Below are 18737 nucleotides of genomic sequence, written 5' to 3'. Positions count from 1 at the left end.
TCAAGGGTCCCACACCGCGCTTACGGGTCTCTCCTTCCTTAGCTGGTTGAGTTTCCCATGAAGCTTGGGTGCCCAGGCTGCTCTGGGTTCAGAAGAGCATGGTCAGAAGTCTGACAGGCCACTCGCTGTTTATTTTGCAGCCCACCAGGACCTCCTCTGAAAGTATCTACTCTAGGCCAGGCTCCAGCATCCCTGGCTCGCCAGGCCATACCATCTATGTAAGTATAACTTCCAGAAGGGACACTTGGGGGAGCAGGTGGATTCAAGGATTGGAACAATCGGATGGAGAGTCCAAGAAAGGAAGCTGACCCCCAGGGATCTCTGATCCTGTTAGAAGGTCCCGAGGGTGCTGACCCCCAGGAATCTCTGCTCTGATCCTGTTAGAAGATCCCGAGGGTGCAGTCACACGTATAGGGCTTAAAAGATTGTTGCACCTAACATGTGTACAGGTATTTGGGGAATTAATTGCCCATTTTGTAATGCTGCTGCTGGTGTTATTAAATTCTACTAAAAAGATATTTATATATTTAGTTTATTCAATATGCAGTACTTACATTTTGCCATCCGAGAGGATTTATTGACTATCTATTTGAGTTTTTTTTCTCTCTGTATTAAGAAACTAGTCTGAAGGTTGAGATATTTCTCTATTCACTGAATTCTATACCCACCCCTTCCTAAGCCTTTGATGATTTTTTTTATTTTTAACCATTATTAATAGAGGCATCAATGGACAACTTCCTAAAGGGCATGACATTACTTGGCAGGGCGTTTGGCTTGGTTTATGAGTCCCATTTTAAACAAGGCATAAATGGCACTGAAGATAATTTTTCAACAAACCAAAATAGAGGATTAACTTTTCTCTCTGTTTAACTCTGCTAGGCAAAAGTAGACAACGAAATCCTGGATTACAAGGATTTAGCAGCTATCCCCAAGGTCAAAGCGATCTATGACATCGAGCGACCAGATCTCATTACCTATGAGCCTTTCTACACATCAGGCTATGAGGACAAGCAGGAGAGACAGAGCCTTGGAGAGGTAATGGATTCCCAGGGACTTCAAACAACATGGCCATCCAGTGCCCCCTTTCCACCTGTGTAAGAACCACTGTTTGGGATTAAAGTTAAATCAGACTTTGTCGACCCTCTGGGCAGCTCTATACCTGGTGCTTTAAGGGATTCAGAACCTATCCCATGACCTTCTCCTAAGGAGGAGGGTACAGGGAAGTGGGAGGTCAGCCAGTTGCTAATGAGTTAGGTGTGGGACTGTAGCCATGCTGGGATGGGACCTGAGGTTGTGTGTGTGTGTGTGTGTGTGTGTGTGTGTTGTGGGGGGTCATTAAGGGAAAGAGGTCATAAAGTATCTTGGCCTTGAGATAACCTGGAAGTACATTTCTAGGGATCATGAGATGTAAGACCACACACTTAAATATGAGTAGCTCCAGTTTCCGGCACCTATTAAGAGGAGGATGGAGGGGAAGGCAGTATAGATGAGCAGATAGCTCATGGATGAACTGAGGTTCCACCGAAGGTGTCACCACATGCTGGTTTTGACTGTCATGTGACAGCCACCATGATCCCAGTTCCTTCATCAGGAAAATAGAGTAATGATAGACAGCTCCTTGGAGATGTTTATAGGGATTCAAGAAACTGAAGAGCAACGAGGAGGGGCAGACTTGTTCATATTCAGTGAGGAGGGGCAGACTTGCCTGTGCTCAGTGTGGCAGTGGCCATGACCGTGGCTCCTTCTAAGGCTCACTACAGCCCAGTCAGCAGGCCAGAGCCTCTCAGCCTAGAGGGCTCTCCCCTGTGCTAACTCCTAGAGGTTCCCTACTGCCACCTCACACCCTGATCATATGCCATTTCCCTCGGCCCCTTCAATTTATTCTAATTTCCCCACTTACTTATTTGTTTATTTGTTTGTTTGTTTTGTTTGTTTGTTCCAAGACGAGGTTTCTCTGTGTGCTCTTGCTGTCCTAGAACATGCTTTATAGACCAGGCTGGCCTCCAACTCACAGAGATATGCCTGCTGGGATTAAAGGTGTGTACCACCACACCCAGCCCCTTTATTTATTTTCATTGTTATTACAGCTTGACCCTGGAAGCTTGAACAGACTGTCAGACTCATCCTTTCCCACAGCGTGGCAGTCAGGCCCCTATTCATTATTTAAGTTGGAGTTATCCATAGCCTGATTAGACTCCATTCAGAGAGATATTATCAAGTAGTGGACTTAACTGGGCCCTGCAGTCAAGGTTAGAGCAGACTGTAGTCTATACCATCCCTCGGTGCCTAGACTTGCATAAGATGAACCAAACCTTTGAGGTACATGCATCATGCTAGCTTTGGGGACACAGCAGGAGCTTGGAGAATCCTGTCTCCACACCGCTCCCCTAAAAGGCATAAAAATGTGGTGACTCGGGCGGTGGTGGCGCACGCCTTTAATCCCAGCACTTGGGAGGCAGAGGCAGGCGGATTTCTGAGTTTGAGGCCAGCCTGGTCTACAGAGTGAGTTCCAGGACAGCCAAGGCTACACAGAGAAACCCTGTCTCGAAAAAAAAAATGTGGTAACTGGCTTTGATTTGTTCCCAGCTATGCACACTAGCATTATTGTTTTATAATAATTTTGCGTATTTATAATTATTCCTCCTCTTTGCTGATTCCTACTCTGGGTTTTATTCTGGAGCACAGCCGGCATTAAGGTCCCCAGTCAGGCAAGGGAGTTGCATTTTCCCATAGTGCCACCTGGTGGTTTACACGCTGTACTGCATCTCAAGACAGTTGATTGGCCTGGGCTGTTAGCTACCACTGGATTTCAGAATTTCAGAGGTCAAGGTTCAGGGAAACTTTCTGAACAAGGTACATGAAGACTGGCCTTTGAGCCAGTGCTTAGAGGGCTTTTTAAGTTCAAGATATATATATACACACAAGGGAAATGTTGGGGTTTTGTGGTTTTAAGGGTGCCTTGTGCTGTGTGTACTTTCTTGGGTGGTGCGTGTCTCTTTGTGTGTATCTCTGTGTGTGTCTGTGTGTGTGTGTGTTATTATTGTTGTGTGTTTGTTTTGTTTTGTTTTGTTTTGTTTTGTGTTCTCCTAGTAGCTCTGTCTGGAGCACCAAAATATCAAGCAGAAATTTGGCTTGGAAATGAAGTTTAGGTCATTTAAAATGTGACTGTGCCACCTACTCAGAGCTTAGAAAGTAAATGTGTCAGCTTTTCCAGAGTGAGATCATTAGATTAGACTAATACTTAACATTTGACAAAAATGCTAATATCCCACCAGTTCCCACAATCCACTGTTATGTGCCAACCTAGCGTTGTGGCCTGAGGCTTTCTTTGTTCGTAGAGGGACGCCCCTTTGGGACAGAAATCAGATACATTAATAAGCTTCCTTTGAGTGCATGGATCTTGCCACTGAATAAACACTGCAAGCTATTGCATCGCTTCTTCCATTGATTATGGCACTTACCTTGTAGAACCATGAGTTATTTTAAAGACATGGAAGGGATGGGGAGGTAGCCCAGACAATGAAGTGCTTACCACAAAACATGAACTAAGGTTGATTCCCAGAACCCACATGAAAAGGCAGCATATGCCTGTCATGTTGTTGCTGGGGGTGGAGGCAAGCATTCCTGGGGTCTGCTGTCCAGCAAGTGTGAACCAGTAAGCTGCAGATCCATGGAGGACTGTCTCAAAAAACAAATTAATTGAAAAAGACACTTGACATTGACCTCTGGCCTAGTCACACACATGCATGCATGTATACATACAAGTCACACACACATGCACACATATATAGACACAAGTCACACACAGTCACACACATGCTGCATGTGTACACTCACACACTCACATACATATATGCATGTATACACATAAGTCACACATACTCGCATGCAATTATGCACAGAGACGCGCATACACATACACACTGATACACAAAGAGTAAACTTAAAATTGGATGTAATTATTAGCATATTTGGAAAGTATGTGAATGGATGGATCAAGCCAACCATTGGCAAGGTCATGCCTAGCTTCTCTCTAGGAGGGGTACATCAAAGCTTTGAGCCCTAGATGTAGGCTATAGCTCCTGAGGACCATAAGGAAGCCTGGTGAGGAGGATAGCTTGTCAGCTTACTGAGAACATGGAAGAGGAACAAATCCTAAAAGCGAGAGGTGCTCCACCCCACACCTTGCAAGAGGTGCTCCACTCCACACCTTGCTCAGGCCAAATCCTCCGAAATTCTGTTTATAGTTCTTAACTAGTTAAAGGCCTTTTGGATTCTATTGTAAACATAATACTCAGTCCAAAATTAGTCCTTAAGTCCTCTCCCTTGTCACTGGGAACACATGGTTGTAGACAGAGTCAAGCAGGAGCCAGTCAGCAAAGAAGCAGACGTGCAGTGAAATGTTAGGAGTTAGTGCAGCAAAGGAAAGTGTGAACAGGGGGTCATGGGAGGTGTGAAGGAAAGTGTGAATGGGAGTCACAGGAGGTGCAAAGGAAAGTATGAATGAGAGGTTACGAGAACTATGAAGGAAAGTGTGAATGGGGGTCATGGGAGGTGTGAAGGAAAATGTGAATGGGTGTCACAGGAGGTGCAAAGGAAAGTGTGAATGAGGTCACGGGAGGTGTAAAGGAAAGTGTAAATGGGGGTCACAGGAGGTGTGAAGGAAAGTGTGAATTGGAGTCACAGGAGGTGCAAAGGAAAGTATGAATGAGAGGTTACGAGAAGTATGAAGGAAAGTGTGAATGGGGGTCATGGGAGGCGTGAAGGAAAGTGTGAACAGAAAGCCACAGGAAGTGTGAAAGAAAGTGTGAACTGGGAATAACAGGAAGTTAGTATGATGAAGGAAAGTGTGAACAGAGGGATGGCAGGAAATTATTGCAACGGTGGAAAGTGTGAATGGGGATCACAAGGTGTGAGGTGAGTTTGAACCCAGACCTCACTGGAGTTGAGTGAGCTCTGCAGCTGTCTAAAAAGTACTGAGGGTGGAGGAGATGCTAGTGCAAAGGTCCTGGGGTGACAGCACTTCACCCGTTGATGACAGAAATCACCCCAAACAACAGACAGTAGAAGTATGTGATATGAGGGTCATCACAGACCTACCAAAATATCTTACAGTAATTGCTGTGGTTCTGAATAAGTTAGAAAACATATTAACAAAATTCTGCATTTCCTCAGCTGTCCTAACACCCAGTTATATCATAAACACAGTCAGCTATGTAAGGAATGTAGTTCCAGCCAGTCCAACAAGACAGTCACTAAAGCCATGCTTCTTGGGTAGGAATATCCCCGAGTCTCCTGGGGACCTTGCTAGAATTTCCCATCAGCCCCCTGTCCCCTGAGTTAGCCAGCTGTGGAAGGTGGCTTTTGTGTTTACAGTGATGCTTTTACCATCCTCAAAACCGGCAGGGCGTTAATTGATACGCTGACTTAAAATTCTCTTCTTTTTCCAGTCTCCAAGGACTTTGTCTCCAACTCCATCTGCAGAGGTAAGTATTGATTGGCCAGATTCATGGGTGGCTTGGGAATGGCTTGGACCTTGTCTGTATTTGAAAAGCATATATGTACCAAGGGACAGAAGAATTGATGACAATGCCTGCAAGGATTGCTTTATACACAAACCAGGACCATATGACAGCAGCACAATTGTAAGGGGGACAAGAGAGTAAAAGTGGCCTGCTCCTGATCCAAGCCTGCACTGCTGGTAGGAACAGTAGCCAGGACACATCTGCAGGAACTGAAGCCACTGTCCAGTGTGTGTACTTCTGTGATATAGACTCTAACATAAGTAGAATAGCTGGAGGTCATTACAGCATAATCTTTAAGCTGAAGCACTTCATGGCGAGTCACCTCTTCTGGACAGATCCAAAGCCATGTAGCTTCCTGAACCTTTTTTAAAAACAAAACAAAACAAAACACCCTGGCATCTCATGGAGTCCAGACTGGCCTGAGCTCACTATGTGGCAGAGGAAAAGCTTGAACTTCTGGTCCTCCTGCCTCCATCTCCTGCACACTAAAAGTACAGGCATGCACTTGCTTGTTTTATGCAGTGCTGGGGATCAAACCCAGGGCTTCATGCTTGCAAACACCCTACCAGCTGGACTACACACCAGCCTTGCTGGATAATTTTATCAAACAGATCACAGTGGGGGTTCTCTATAATCTGAGATGAAAAGTCTGTGGCATTTTTGTTTCTAACAGAGTGCTATAAACAATGCATACCACCACCACTCATCCACTACTGAAATTTTTACAGCCTTTTACATTTGCATTTGACCAGCTTCAAAGTGGATGCCATCATCCAGGAGGTTTGGTGGTTACTGTGTTGCAGCCAATTACAACAGACCCAGGATCCCCCTAAACTCTGAACAAAGACACTTAGAACGTCAATTCCCAGCTACCTCTGTAGACTGGGTTTTACTTAAAAATCTCCACTAATTGTGTGAAGTGTTTTGGACTCACGATTTCTCACATCTTCCTGCAGGGTTATCAGGATGTCCGGGATCGGATGATCCACAGGTCCACCAGCCAGGGCTCCATCAACTCCCCTGTGTATAGCCGGCACAGTTACACTCCAACTACATCTCGCTCGCCCCAGCACTTCCACCGACCTGGTAAGGATCGCTCTCCCCTGGGTCTGTTCCACATAATAAATGACATATCTTTTCACACCATAGGTAGCATATTAAAAAACCTGGCCACTAAATATTTCTAGCCTTCTGGAAGAACAAAGTGAAAGCTGGTGTCCGTCTTTATTTTGCAGTATGTCTTTAAAATCATTCTAGCCTTGTGTTTGTTCACTGTGAGCTATTAAATTTCATTTGACATTGACCTGTTGAGAAGAAAGGATATTTTTAAAGAACTGGATGAAATCTCACTCCCCTGAAACTTAAAACAACAATCTCTGAAAGAAAAATATGTTTTTTCTGTTTGATTTGCATCCTCTGAAGTCCAGTGTGAGCCATTGGTTGGAAAGTTTAAAGCCCTCCCCTAGGCATGCAGTGTGACAGTGAGTGCATGCGTGGTCAAGCCCCTTCTAGAGAGAGGCCAGAGAGTCCCACTGGGTAACTTTGAGACTATTTTCAAGTCCCAAGAGTTGAAATCAGCCTCGGGAATGGAGTGGCTAGCCTGTGCTGATCTCTAGAGGTCTCAGCCCCTGAGGCTCTAAGAGAAGCTCTGTGTGTGGATCAAAATCCCCAACACAGATCAGAGTCCCCTGAGAAATGGAATCATGGAGAAGCATCTAGAAGACTCCATTTTAAGCTTCTCGCTGCTGGCCAGGCTAATGAAAACAAGTGTATGCCAATGCTAGCTTATAAATAAAATATCCAAGAATTAAAACCAATAGGGATGATCAGAGTATAGAAAGACCGCCGTGTTCTCGAGGTCACAGAGGATTGAAAACTGCTGGGTCCTTCACTAATAGATGGGTTTCTCTGGACAAGGCTGGGACATGACTCATGGTACAGTGCTTACCTACCTACCGTGTGTGAGGCTCTGAGGTCAGTTCTCAGTGCCCCCACCCCCCACATAGACTTAAACGTATTTTTTAGTATTTGTTAGATTATGTTAAATGAATGTTTTCAGGGTGTTCCTTTTCAGGATATAACTATAGTCATTTTACGTGTGCCTAGCCGTGAGTTTTTATTTACTCTTTGGGTAATTTGAAATCGCTTTGGTATTATTCTACATATGATATATGCTGAGACCACTAAATCCTGCCCTGACTTTGTCAGAGTGGCATGTGGCCACGGGGAAATTGTCCTTTGAAAGCATCTTGAATAGCAAGGGAGTGGCCGCTCCATCCACTACAGCTTCCTTGTGAACACAGTGGGCAGGAGACAGCTTTGTCTCTTCTGTCATGATTTTGGTGTGTCAGAACATTCTCCACCTCCTCTTCTAATATAGCACACATGTGCAACACACCAAGATGCTTTTGATGCCTAAAAGTTAACCCAATCACATCTTTGTGATGTCTGTGTAACCAGCATCCACAGTCCATTCTCCCTGAGTGCCTGGATCCCTACCTCCAGAGTCCCCACCACTGCCAGCATCCTATGTAACTGCCTGCTCAGCTAATGCAACAGAGATTTCCTTATGCATAATAGGAAATAAAATGCAATTTTCAGTGGGATCAGCCTGCAACTAAAAAAAAAAAAATCTTTAAGTATGTTTCTTCACATTTCTTGAAATGACTGTCCGCTGTCTGCACTCATTTCTAAGGGTTAATTTGTTGAGTACACTTTAAAAGCAGCTGTTGAGTCTACGTGCTGTGCTCAGTCCTGGCGCTGTGTAGTTGGCATTATCTTGCCATTGTCCCGGAGAGCATGTTCAACAAGCCATTTATTCCCAGAGATTGACTCTGTGTCCACCTGGGGCTGTCTGCAGACTCCGCCCTTGGCCTAGCCCCGCCCACAGGTCCGTTCCTAACCCTCTCTCGCCTTCCTCCTTTTTCAGATTCCTGATTAACGCTCTTCCTGTCCTCCCCACCTTAGGCACCTGCCCTGCTCCCGTGTTAATTTCTTTCTTCTTTTCTGTTTCCACCTCGCCCTGCCCTGGTTGGTTGGTTCCCTGCTGCACAGAGCTCTTGTCTCCTGGTGTGCACAGGTGGTCTCCCCTGCGCACCAGCAGCTTCAGCTCCACCCACAGCGACTCCCGTCCCAACCCCCCCTTCCGACACCACTTCCTCCCCCATGTCAAAGGTAAGGAGGCAGGCCTCGCAGGCGGCAAGTGCCTGACCTGTGTAGTGGAGATTTATTAGCTTCCCAGCAAGGCTAATAAGGTGTATCTCCGAGAGTTAGAGTCACCGAGCTTCCTGCCCATCAGCATGCCTGCCCGTGTCCTCACCGCCCCCAACTGCGGCCTTAGAACTGGCATGGAATCTCGCATTCCAAGAGATGCATTGTTTCCAAGAGCTCTGTACAAAGCAATGGGATGTGTACTTAGGAACTAAGATCTAGCTCCTACCTATTAGAAAAATATATATTATTATTTTGTCTTTGTATGTGTCAGTGGCAAAATATAATATATATACATGGGTGTTTTCTTGGGTTTCATTTGTGATATGTTTCCTCAAAACACAGCAGGATTAAGTAATAATGAAAAGTTGTCTTCATGGTGATAAGCCATTGAACAACATGAACATGTGTTGACAGCGTAGGCTCTCTCTCCCTCTCCTTGTCCCTCCCTCTCCCTGTCCCTCCCTCTCCCTTGCTCCCTTTCCCTCTTCTCTCCCTCTCCTCTCCCTCTCCCCACCTCCCTCCCCACCTCCCTCTCCCCACCTTCCGCTCTCCTTTTCCCTCTCCCTAACTGAGGTGAGTGACTCTGATTTAATATTTACATGATGAATAAGAGGCTCTGCCTCCTGTTCCTGGCCCTGTACCTCTCCTCTCTTTGCTTCCTTGTTGCATACGTAGCTTCCTTAGCATCCTCAGCCTTGGGCTGTCCACCTGCAGGAACTGAGAGCCCATGGCAGGCTATGAAAGGCCATTTAAGTGAAGAATCCCCAGAGAGCTGCTAACTTGCTATGTCATCTTGATTTGGACCACATGAACTAACAGAAATAGCAGGAGGAGGTGGAGGCAAGCTCGGACTATTTTCAAATGGTAGTCAAGGGTTCTGTGTCCCCAGTTCACAGGGCACACCTGTGCATGCATCTGCCTCGGCTGAGTAGCTAAGTGGATAGAATACTTCTCGGCTTTTACCTTTAGATGACTTGGACTCCTGAACAGTTGACCTCTGAAGTGTAGATGTGCTAGGAATTCAGTGGACAGTTATCTCGGGCTCAGTGCTTAAGCCCATTTTCTGCTCCTGCGGAGGACCCTCATTAAGTACCCAGTACCCCATGGCAGCTCAAAACCAGTTCTGGGGATGTCTAGTCCCCTCTATTGGTCTCTGTGGGTACTGCATGCATTTGGTATATATACATTCATGTAGACAAACAATCCAGTACATAAAAATAAGTTACTTTTTTTTTCCCTAAAGAAAATTATATGACTGGGGATAGCATTTAGCATTAGCAAAACTTTTGGGGTAGGCACAGCACTTTCCAGAAGTCTCAACTGGATATTTAAAATCATTATTGATAGTTAATAGCTAATTAATAGTTAGATATTGATAGTTAATATCATTATTGATAGTTAATTGATAGGGGATATTTTTGTAACTGAGTGGCACGGTTATTTTATTTATTTACTTTTTTAGGATTTTTATATAACTATAAAGAAATTACTGAGAAAAAGCTTCAGCTATTTATTTTAATGAGAGCTTAATATGGCGGGTTTTTTTTTTTTAACCAAATCAAGGTAAAACTTTCTCATTTTGACCCACTAAAGTAGTACAAACTGCTTTGTCTGTTGGTCTTTCAGAAACGTAAATTTTGTTAAATAGGCCCTTTAAAATCACACAACATGTGTACAAATAGCATGATATCTTTGGCAATATAGTGGCCCACCTTGTGTCTGGGACACTCACATCTTGGATTTAAATATCATCTCTGTCACTTGCTAGCTATGTGACCATGAACTGACCCTTATCCTTTTGAACACTGTCTCACATGTGAATCATAAGCAGGGACTCTCTCCTGTGCCATTAGGTGTGTGAGGTAAGGTGTCCTAGGGTCCGTGTGCAGTCACGAGCGTGGTGCTCAGTACTTTTGTGAAGATAGCTCAGGCTATCTTCAGACTCCCTGTCTGGAAGCAAATGAACTTGAACCCCAATCCTCCTGCCTTTCTCTTAGGTGCATGGGTCACAAGTCTGGGTGCTCAACTCCGTGTATGCGGTGCTGAGGATCAAACCCAGCACTTGTATGCACATTTACGGATTGAGCCACATCTCTAGACCTTAAAGTATTTTTTCTTGAAATCATTCCACGCATTCATCAGAGCATTCCTGTGATGCAGGCTTAGTCAGGAGAGCTAGGAGCGAGATTCCTGATGAAGTAGCTGACCAAAGGCTGTAACTAGGGAGAGGCAGAACCTGGACTAGACTGCAGGCCTTTTGTATCCAGATTAGATATGCTCACTCTGGGATAAATCTGCATGCACTCTAAATGGGAAAGCAAAACTTTAGCCGGAAAATTGCACTCATGTTGAGGCTGACACAAACGCTGTTTCAGTCATTTAAATAATAAAATGAAAGATTTTGTTCTCCAGTAGAAACATCAAATAGTTACAGAAATTGTATTAGTTCTGTGAGTCTAAATGCAAACTATGTTCTTTCTGACTAAGTCTGAACTTGACATTTCAAATGTAGTCAGATATCAGGGGGTTTAAATTATAAAGAGAAGCAGATCAAGAGGAATTAGTATGACCTTGACTTTATACTTAAAAGCATTTACTGATCTCTTTCATTTTTATTAGGTATATGCTTGTACTTAATTTATATGGAGTCATTTTTATAATTCATATGTGAAATATAACAGGCACAACAGATTATCCTCAGTTTTTAGATCAGGTGAACTTTTTGTTCAAGGCTACAGCTTTGAATGCCTAAGGTAGTGAGTGGCTACCTCCAGATTCTCCCAGAAATCACGACTAGTTATTTTTTTAAAAGCTTTATTTATTTATTCATTTATTTAATGTATATGAATGCACTGTAGCTGTCTTCAGACACACTAGGTCCCATTACAGATGGTTGTGAGCCACCATGTGGTTGCTGGGAATAGAACTCAGGACTTCTGGAAGAGCAGTGAGTGCTCTTAACTGCTGAGCCATCTCTGCAGCCCCTCTTCTCAGTTATTTTGAAAAGCATGTTCCTGTGCACGTGGGAAACCTCTCCCAGCTTTGAGGACTTTAGAATGAAGGGAACTTACTCGTTGGAGGACTGACTGCATCACAGATATCTTTCAAGTGGGACACTGTCTGTGCATTTAATTTTTGTTTCTTTTTTAAGACAGGGTTTTGCGAGGCAGCCCAAGCTGGCCTGGAACCTGTTATGTAGCCCAGGCTAGCCTCAGCTTCCTCTGGGCTGGAGTTATAGGCAATCAGCCATCATGGAGCTTAGCTGGCTACCATGTGGTGACGGTGGTGACGGTGACGGTGGTGGTCTGTTTTAATGTGTATGCATCAGGGAGGACTCACAGAAAGAAGGTGACCATGACCATTCCCAGAATGCACGGCTAAAAACAGAGCCAGCCCTTGCCGCCATTCTGGCTGTGAGAGCCCTTTGGTTGGTCAAGTCTACTTCCTGGGCCTTCTTTCTCATGCATGCAGCCCAGGCCCCTGGGGTTCACTGAGCTGGAGACGTTTGCATGGTATAAAGCTGGAGGTTCTCACAGGCTGTGCCCGCCTCACTGACTTTCTGTGACAGCAGCCTGACATCATGCTCTGAAAGCTCCCCGAGCCTTGCAGGCTCTTTCTGTATTGGAAAGTCCTGGCTGGGCCACTCAGACAGCTTCATGCCTAGAGATCTGCAGAAACCTGGTCTCTTTTTGGTGCCTTTCTTGTCTTCGCTGCCCTTTGAACGTCTCCTAGACGTGCCCAGGAGGCTGTGAACAGGAAGGCTACCTAGATCAAGACCATTTGAAAGGAATCTTTCTTGCTATGCCATAGACCAGTAGCTCTCAACCTGCAGGTTGTAACCTCTTTGGGAGTCAACCAACCCTTTCTCAGGGGCACCTAAGACCACTGGAAAATACAGATATTTACATTATGATTCATAGCAGAAGAGGGTGTCAGATCTCATTACAGATATTTGTAAGCCACCATGTGGTTGTCGGGATTTGAATTCAGGACCTTCCGAAGAGTAGTCAGTGATCTTAACCGCTGAGCCGTCTCTCCAGCCCTTATGATTCATAACAGTAGCAAAATTACAGGTATAAAGTGGCAAGAACAGTACTTCGTGGTTGGGAGCCAGCACAACCTGAGAGTTGTGCTAAAAGATTGCAGCATTAGGAAGGCTGAGAACCACTGCTTTAGATAGTGCTGCTATGAGGTGAGCATATACTCACCGTTACTACTGAAGACAATCTAATCGGACTGAAGTTTTAGATGAGAAGAGACGATACGATCTTGAAACTCTGTCCTAAAAATCTAGAGGCTGCCAGCGCTGAGCTCCACCCGAGGCAGCCATAGCACCCAGTACTGAGCTCCACCCGAGACAGCCATGGCACCCCGTGCTGAGCTCCACCCGAGACAGCTATGGCACCCTGCGCTGAGCTCCACCCGAGACAGCCATGGCACCCTGCGCTGAACTCCACCTGAGACAGCCATGGCACCCTGCGCTGAACTCCACCCGAGACAGCCATGGCACCCTGTGCTGAGCTCCACCCAAGACAGCCATGGCACCCTGAGAGCCAGGCAACATGCCAGCAAGCTCACCCCCTTTAGACTTCGTCACCGAAGCTCCCATGGCACAGAAATGGAGACTATAACAGAGGAAAACATCTGAATCAAATACAGGGAGAACCCTGTGAGTGGCGGTCTCCCCAGGACCAATGGTTTGGTTTATTAGGCTGCCAAGGAAGAAGCCGAGAGTTAAGAATGGAAAAAATAAATGTGCTAGTAACTTCCTGCTGGCTTAACTGAGATCACTGAAAAACTAGCCTGTGACAATGGATGTGCCTTCCAAATGGGGTGCTTTCTCTTGTGTATGTGCTTAGCCTGTTTAAGTGCTAAGCAAAAACGGGGACCGCTTCAGACTCACCATGGTTTTTTTCCAGCCAGAGTGGAATTGTGCTTTTTAAATATTGTTTCATTTTATCTTTTATACGCATGGTGTTTTGGCATGCATACATATCACTGTGAGGGTGTCAGATCTCCTGGAACTGGAGTTACAGACTGTTGTGAGCTGCACATGGTGGGTACTGGGAATTGAACCCAGGTCCTTTGGAAGAACAGCCAGTATTCTTCATCACTGAGCCATCTCTGCAGCCCAGAAGTCATATCATTTTGAATGTCTATTTTAGAAAAGAGATGTGTTTATATTAGAATTTTTTCTGTCTTTTACAAATACCTCAATAGCTCAAATTTTTGGTAGTTTGAGGCCAAAGAATTTGGAACATTGTCTACCAGACAACATATTTCTTCATTGAACCACCATGGTGTGTGAGTTACTTGTGAATTCTTATGTCTCAGGGTTCAGATTCCCAGCTCTGATAACCGAACAAGCCAGACTTGGCTACCCCTGCTAGTGCCCAGTGGAAGAGGTGAGCGGTGATAAAGGCAGACAGAGGAGATCTGATGAACACATCGGGAAAGTGCAACACAGAGGGTCCAGCCCTTGGAGTCCACCTTTGGAGTCTACTAAAGCTTTAGGTTAGGCGGAAGAAGTACAGGGGCAAGGAAAGAGGCATACATGGTCTCTACGTCCTGGTTAAGAGCCCGGGCACAGGGAAAATGTATACTGTACAAGCATAGGGACCTAAGTATAGAGCTCTTGTACCTATGAGAATTTTAGACATGATGGTGCATGCCTATAGCCCCAGCATGGGGGAAGCAGAGACAGGCAGATCCTGGGGTCTCACTGGCCAGCCAGCCTAGCCAAGATGGGAAGTTTCAACTCACTGGGAGACTCTGTCTCAAAGAACTGAGCTGGAGAGCAATAGAGGGCAGTACCACCTGAGGCTGACCCCTAGCCCTTACATTCACACCCACTGTACACTGAGTGACTGTACCTGTGCACATGTGCATACATGCACGCACGAGCGCGCATGCACACACACACACACACACACACACACACACACACACACAATGGTAGATAGCTTGTTAATTGCTCTTCACCCATGGGTGTGGTACTGCCTGTGGTATGATCCACTTTAGGGTGTAGCTTTTGTATCATAGATAATCTTTCTCATCTCGGGGATTGTCTGTCCTGTGAGGATTCATTGTCCTCAGGAGAAAGTAAGAGTAAGAAGACTTGCCTCTGTGCCTTCATCACTGGGGACAGACAGGTGGGGTAGATAGACTTGTCTCAGGGACTGCGCAGCCTCGAGCGGGAGACAGACACGGACTGAGGCAGAGCTTCTGTTTGCTCTTAGATAAGTTCTAGGCTCCAGTGAGGACTCAATGCCTTTTTAGAAATCCCTCTTACCTGCTGTTTTAGTCAGTCCTACGGGGAATTTTGGATGGTCATAAAATTAAATCTACTCCCAAGACTTGCTCATGCAAGTTTTTGTTTTGTTTTTTAACAACTGAAAAGGTCTGTCCTTGTTGAGAATACACAACCAAGTCAAAAGTAACAACCACACAACTCACACAACTGGTGACAGCGCTCCTCGGCCCAGAACCTCCCAGAGCCTTCCCCTTGGAAAAGTGACTGGCAGAAAGGGGTCCTACTGACTGAAAGCTTTCATGCTTGGAACTATTTCCTGCCTTTAGCAGCCTCCAGCCCCGCCCAGCAGGGTGTGCATGTGACACTGTGTAATCCTATCATAGAGACAGTTCTTGGGTGCTCACTGACCAAACTCACGAAGACCCTCTCCCAAACTCTGATGGTCAGTAAGACATGAAGGTTACAGGTGGACCAAGGGCAGGGAACCGTGTGGCTCAGAACCAACAGTGGCCAGATCTCATGAGACCAGCCTCCAAGTTACAATAAGCAGAAAGTGGGACTTCTCTATGCCTTCCTTGGAGAATTATCTGTTTTTTCAGTGTGCAGTGGTTTTCTAACACTTACAGGACTAAAAGATTTTTCCAGAGTGAGAACATTAAGTTGGAAGAGGGAATAGAAGAGATATAAGGAGACACCACTGTGATCTCAGGGCTGGGTGCCAGCACCTGGCTCATCCCACAGGGAGGTTGGCTAAGTTAGATCAGGGACAGCTTTAGAAGTCGTAAGTTGGCCTGTGTTGGTCGTTCACTCCAAGGCAAGTAAAAGGTACTCACGCCTGGCCAGGGATGAGCTGATATTGGTGAGGACGAAGGAGACTCCGTTCTATAGCTCTAGTACACACAAGCCATAACCTTCCCTCTCCTGCCCTTCTCTACATGGTTGCTATGCATATTTTGTCAGACATGAACTAGCTATTGCTCTTCATGTTTCAAGGCTGTGACATTTCACTTCACGGCTGTTTTGGGGTGACCTAGAAATGTCTGTACTGAGACATTTAAATATTCAGCCTGTCTGAAAGCCCTGGCAATCGACTTCTTTCATGTGTTGCTAGCCAGATTTGGGACGACTTGACTTGAAGAAGTTGGCCAAAATTATTTTCTGACAATCTATGAGTTCCTTGAAATAATTAGCTCAGTGGGTAGAACACTTGACTAGAGTATAAAAGGTCCTGGACTTAATCCTGGGGCCTAAAAAAAAAAACAAATGAATTTGAGACATTTTTACTACAAAGGCCACCACCAAGTGAATGAAAAGACAGCCTACAACGTGGCTTATAAAACTGAAAATCATATTCCTAGAAAAGAGAGTATCTTCTAGAAACAGGAGTGAAAGCAATTCACATTAATAATCCCATAGTGTATGCTGGGCAGTGGTGGCGCACGCCTTTAATCACAGCACTTGGGAGGCAGAGGCAGGCGGATCTCTGAGTTCAAGGCCAGCCTGGTCTACAAAGTGAGTTCCAGGACAGCCAGGGCGATACAGAGAAACCCTGTCTCAAAAAAAACAAAAAAACAAACAAAAAAATAATCCCATTGTGTAGGGGCAGTTCTGATGCTAGGGTTGTTCCCCAATTGGGTGTGATCTGTCAGTAAAGAAGCCATGGACCAATTGCTGGTTGGAAGGGATGGGTGGGACATCAGAGGCCCTGGAAGCAAGAGACAGACATAAGGAGAGGAGAGACAGAGTTTGCCATGCTTTAGAGAGAGAAAAGTCAAGCATCCATGTGAGATCTCTGGAGGCGCAGTGGTCTGGGGCCCTGCTCCTACAGGCAGGTACTTGGGAATGTTTAGCAGGGACTAGATGTAACTGAGCAACTACAGTTTAGGGCAGGTGGAGAGGTTCGGAGCTAAGAGTATTGATAAGGGAACTTTAGCCTCATGAGTTTAATAATGCCCAGCAATTGTGCAGGCAAGTTGAAAATGAACAACGTGTGTGTCTTTGTCTTTTATCCGTGGATTCAAGGGAAGCTGGTTGAGGCTGGTAGCACAGCCCGTTCTTGGAGCTTAGCCAGGGTAGCAAAAGTTACATGCAATACCATAGCTTTTGGTAGTCCTCTGTGTTCTGCCTTGTTCTCTTAGGACATGAGACTTGCTCAGATGAGCTCATTTCCTAGTTTTGCATATGTTCTTCCCTGTGTTCCTATGGACAAAAGGGAAGAATGGTGTGCCTGTGTGTCCCCGTCTGCACTTGAGGACTTTTCAGCCAAGCTCCAGCCCTCCATGCCCCATGGACAGTGTCTCCTCTGCAGATAGCTTTCAGTGCTGTAGCCTTGTCATAGGCTAGCCCCTGATATCCTAGATTTCTAGATCGCTGTTTCTAGCTCACCTGGGGCCCTTTCTGTGCTCTAAGGAGCTTCCTGAAGAACTGATGGAGCCTGAGTCTCCTCTCTGAGCTTGCACATTAGTCCCATGAGTATAGCAATACCAGGGTAGGGAGATCAGAGAAGCAGAGGTAGGAATCTCTCTCCTTCCCTGATTTGTGCTGGTCATGATTCGGTGTTCAGTTAGTATGTTAGCGACTGATTCATTACCCGAGGAAGTGATGCAGAGAGAGGTATAAGTAGTCCCCAGGTATGTGGCAGGGAGGGGTCTGACTTCATCTGCATATTTCAGAGCAGGGTCAACAGAAACTCAGCCTGCAATGAGACCACTTTATACCACGAGGGGAAGGACTGGATGACCACCAAGGCACTTTGCCTTAGTTTCAAGAGAGATATATTCTAAGGGCCAGCCCTTCCCATTGTGCTGGGGCCTGCACATCCCACCCACCTTCATGTTTGGGATTTCCACCTGACGACTGGTCCTACATCAGCAGCCAGTGGCTTTCCCTCCTCCCACATTCTTGGCATCTGATCAGTTTGCAGAGCTCAAGGCCTCCACTGCATGCCATTGGAATGGTGCTTCCCTGGCTGCTGGCTGCTTTGAACCTGTTCTACCTGAGCTCAGATCTCCCCTTTGGAAACTAAACCTGATGCCACCTTTGCAAGCCAAGTTGACAGACTGAGTTTGTTTCCATTGTTTCACCTTCCTGGCGTCCCTTCCCTGCAGCCCGTTGTTTTGAGTTTTGATGTGTTGGTTTTCCTTTACTGCCCTCTCTCATTCTGTTTTCTCCATTCTTCTCATTGGAGGCAATGAGCCGTCCAGCGGCCGGAACTCCCCTCTCCCCTACCGGCCTGACAGCCGCCCTCTAACTCCAACTTACGCTCAGGCCCCTAAACATTTCCATGTTCCAGGTAGGAGCTGACATAGTGTGTCTTGCTGTCCTGTCGCTGTGTATAGAATGTAGCTTTGTTACCTCGTCTGTCTCCATTTCTCATCTTTCTTCATCGAGATACACACGGTCGACACACACTAAATTGCAGGATCTGGTTTTCCAAAGGGGTCTAAATTAGGATTGGTGGGATCAAACTGAAGGGTTATGTTTTCAGTTTAAAAGATTTTTTTCTCATGGCGGGGATTAAACGTGGGTAAGTGCTCTCCTCAATGTCCTTAAAGAGACTGGGAGGCAGAGAGAGGGTAAAGAGCAACAAGAATGGTTGGGTTTTGGGTTAAGATTTTAGTTTTTGCAATTGTGACTTCGAGAATGTCAGCTTGTGGTTCACTATTATTAAGAACTTATCCTAAGAGTCTTGGAGCTGTATTCTCATCCTGAAGACTGAACCACGCCACACCCCTTAAGAGTTGTAA

At 45.7% G+C, this 18737-nt stretch overlaps 1 protein-coding gene across 14 annotated transcripts in view; it reads left to right on the top strand.

The window, feature by feature from the left end:
* Positions 1–18737, top strand: part of Ablim1 (actin binding LIM protein 1) — a 295395-nt gene that overhangs the window by 259409 nt on the left and 17249 nt on the right. For 9 of the 14 annotated variants that reach the window (XM_031390813.1, XM_031390818.1, XM_031390810.1 and 6 more), the window contains 5 exons: positions 141–218; positions 880–1035; positions 5451–5486; positions 6482–6611; positions 18179–18283. In XM_031390813.1, the coding sequence (XP_031246673.1) occupies positions 141–218; positions 880–1035; positions 5451–5486; positions 6482–6611; positions 18179–18283 (505 nt within the window). Of the gene's footprint in view, positions 1–140; positions 219–879; positions 1036–5450; positions 5487–6481; positions 6612–8579; positions 8700–18178; positions 18284–18737 lie in introns of all 14 variants that reach the window. The other 5 variants (XM_031390819.1, XM_031390815.1, XM_031390816.1 and 2 more) reach the window with 2 other exon arrangements.

This window comes from Mastomys coucha, unplaced genomic scaffold, assembly GCF_008632895.1.
Source record: "Mastomys coucha isolate ucsf_1 unplaced genomic scaffold, UCSF_Mcou_1 pScaffold21, whole genome shotgun sequence".
Classification (NCBI taxonomy): domain Eukaryota; kingdom Metazoa; phylum Chordata; class Mammalia; order Rodentia; family Muridae; genus Mastomys; species Mastomys coucha.
Note: the sequence above shows the minus strand (reverse complement) of the source record. Positions and strands in the feature narration are given on the sequence as shown.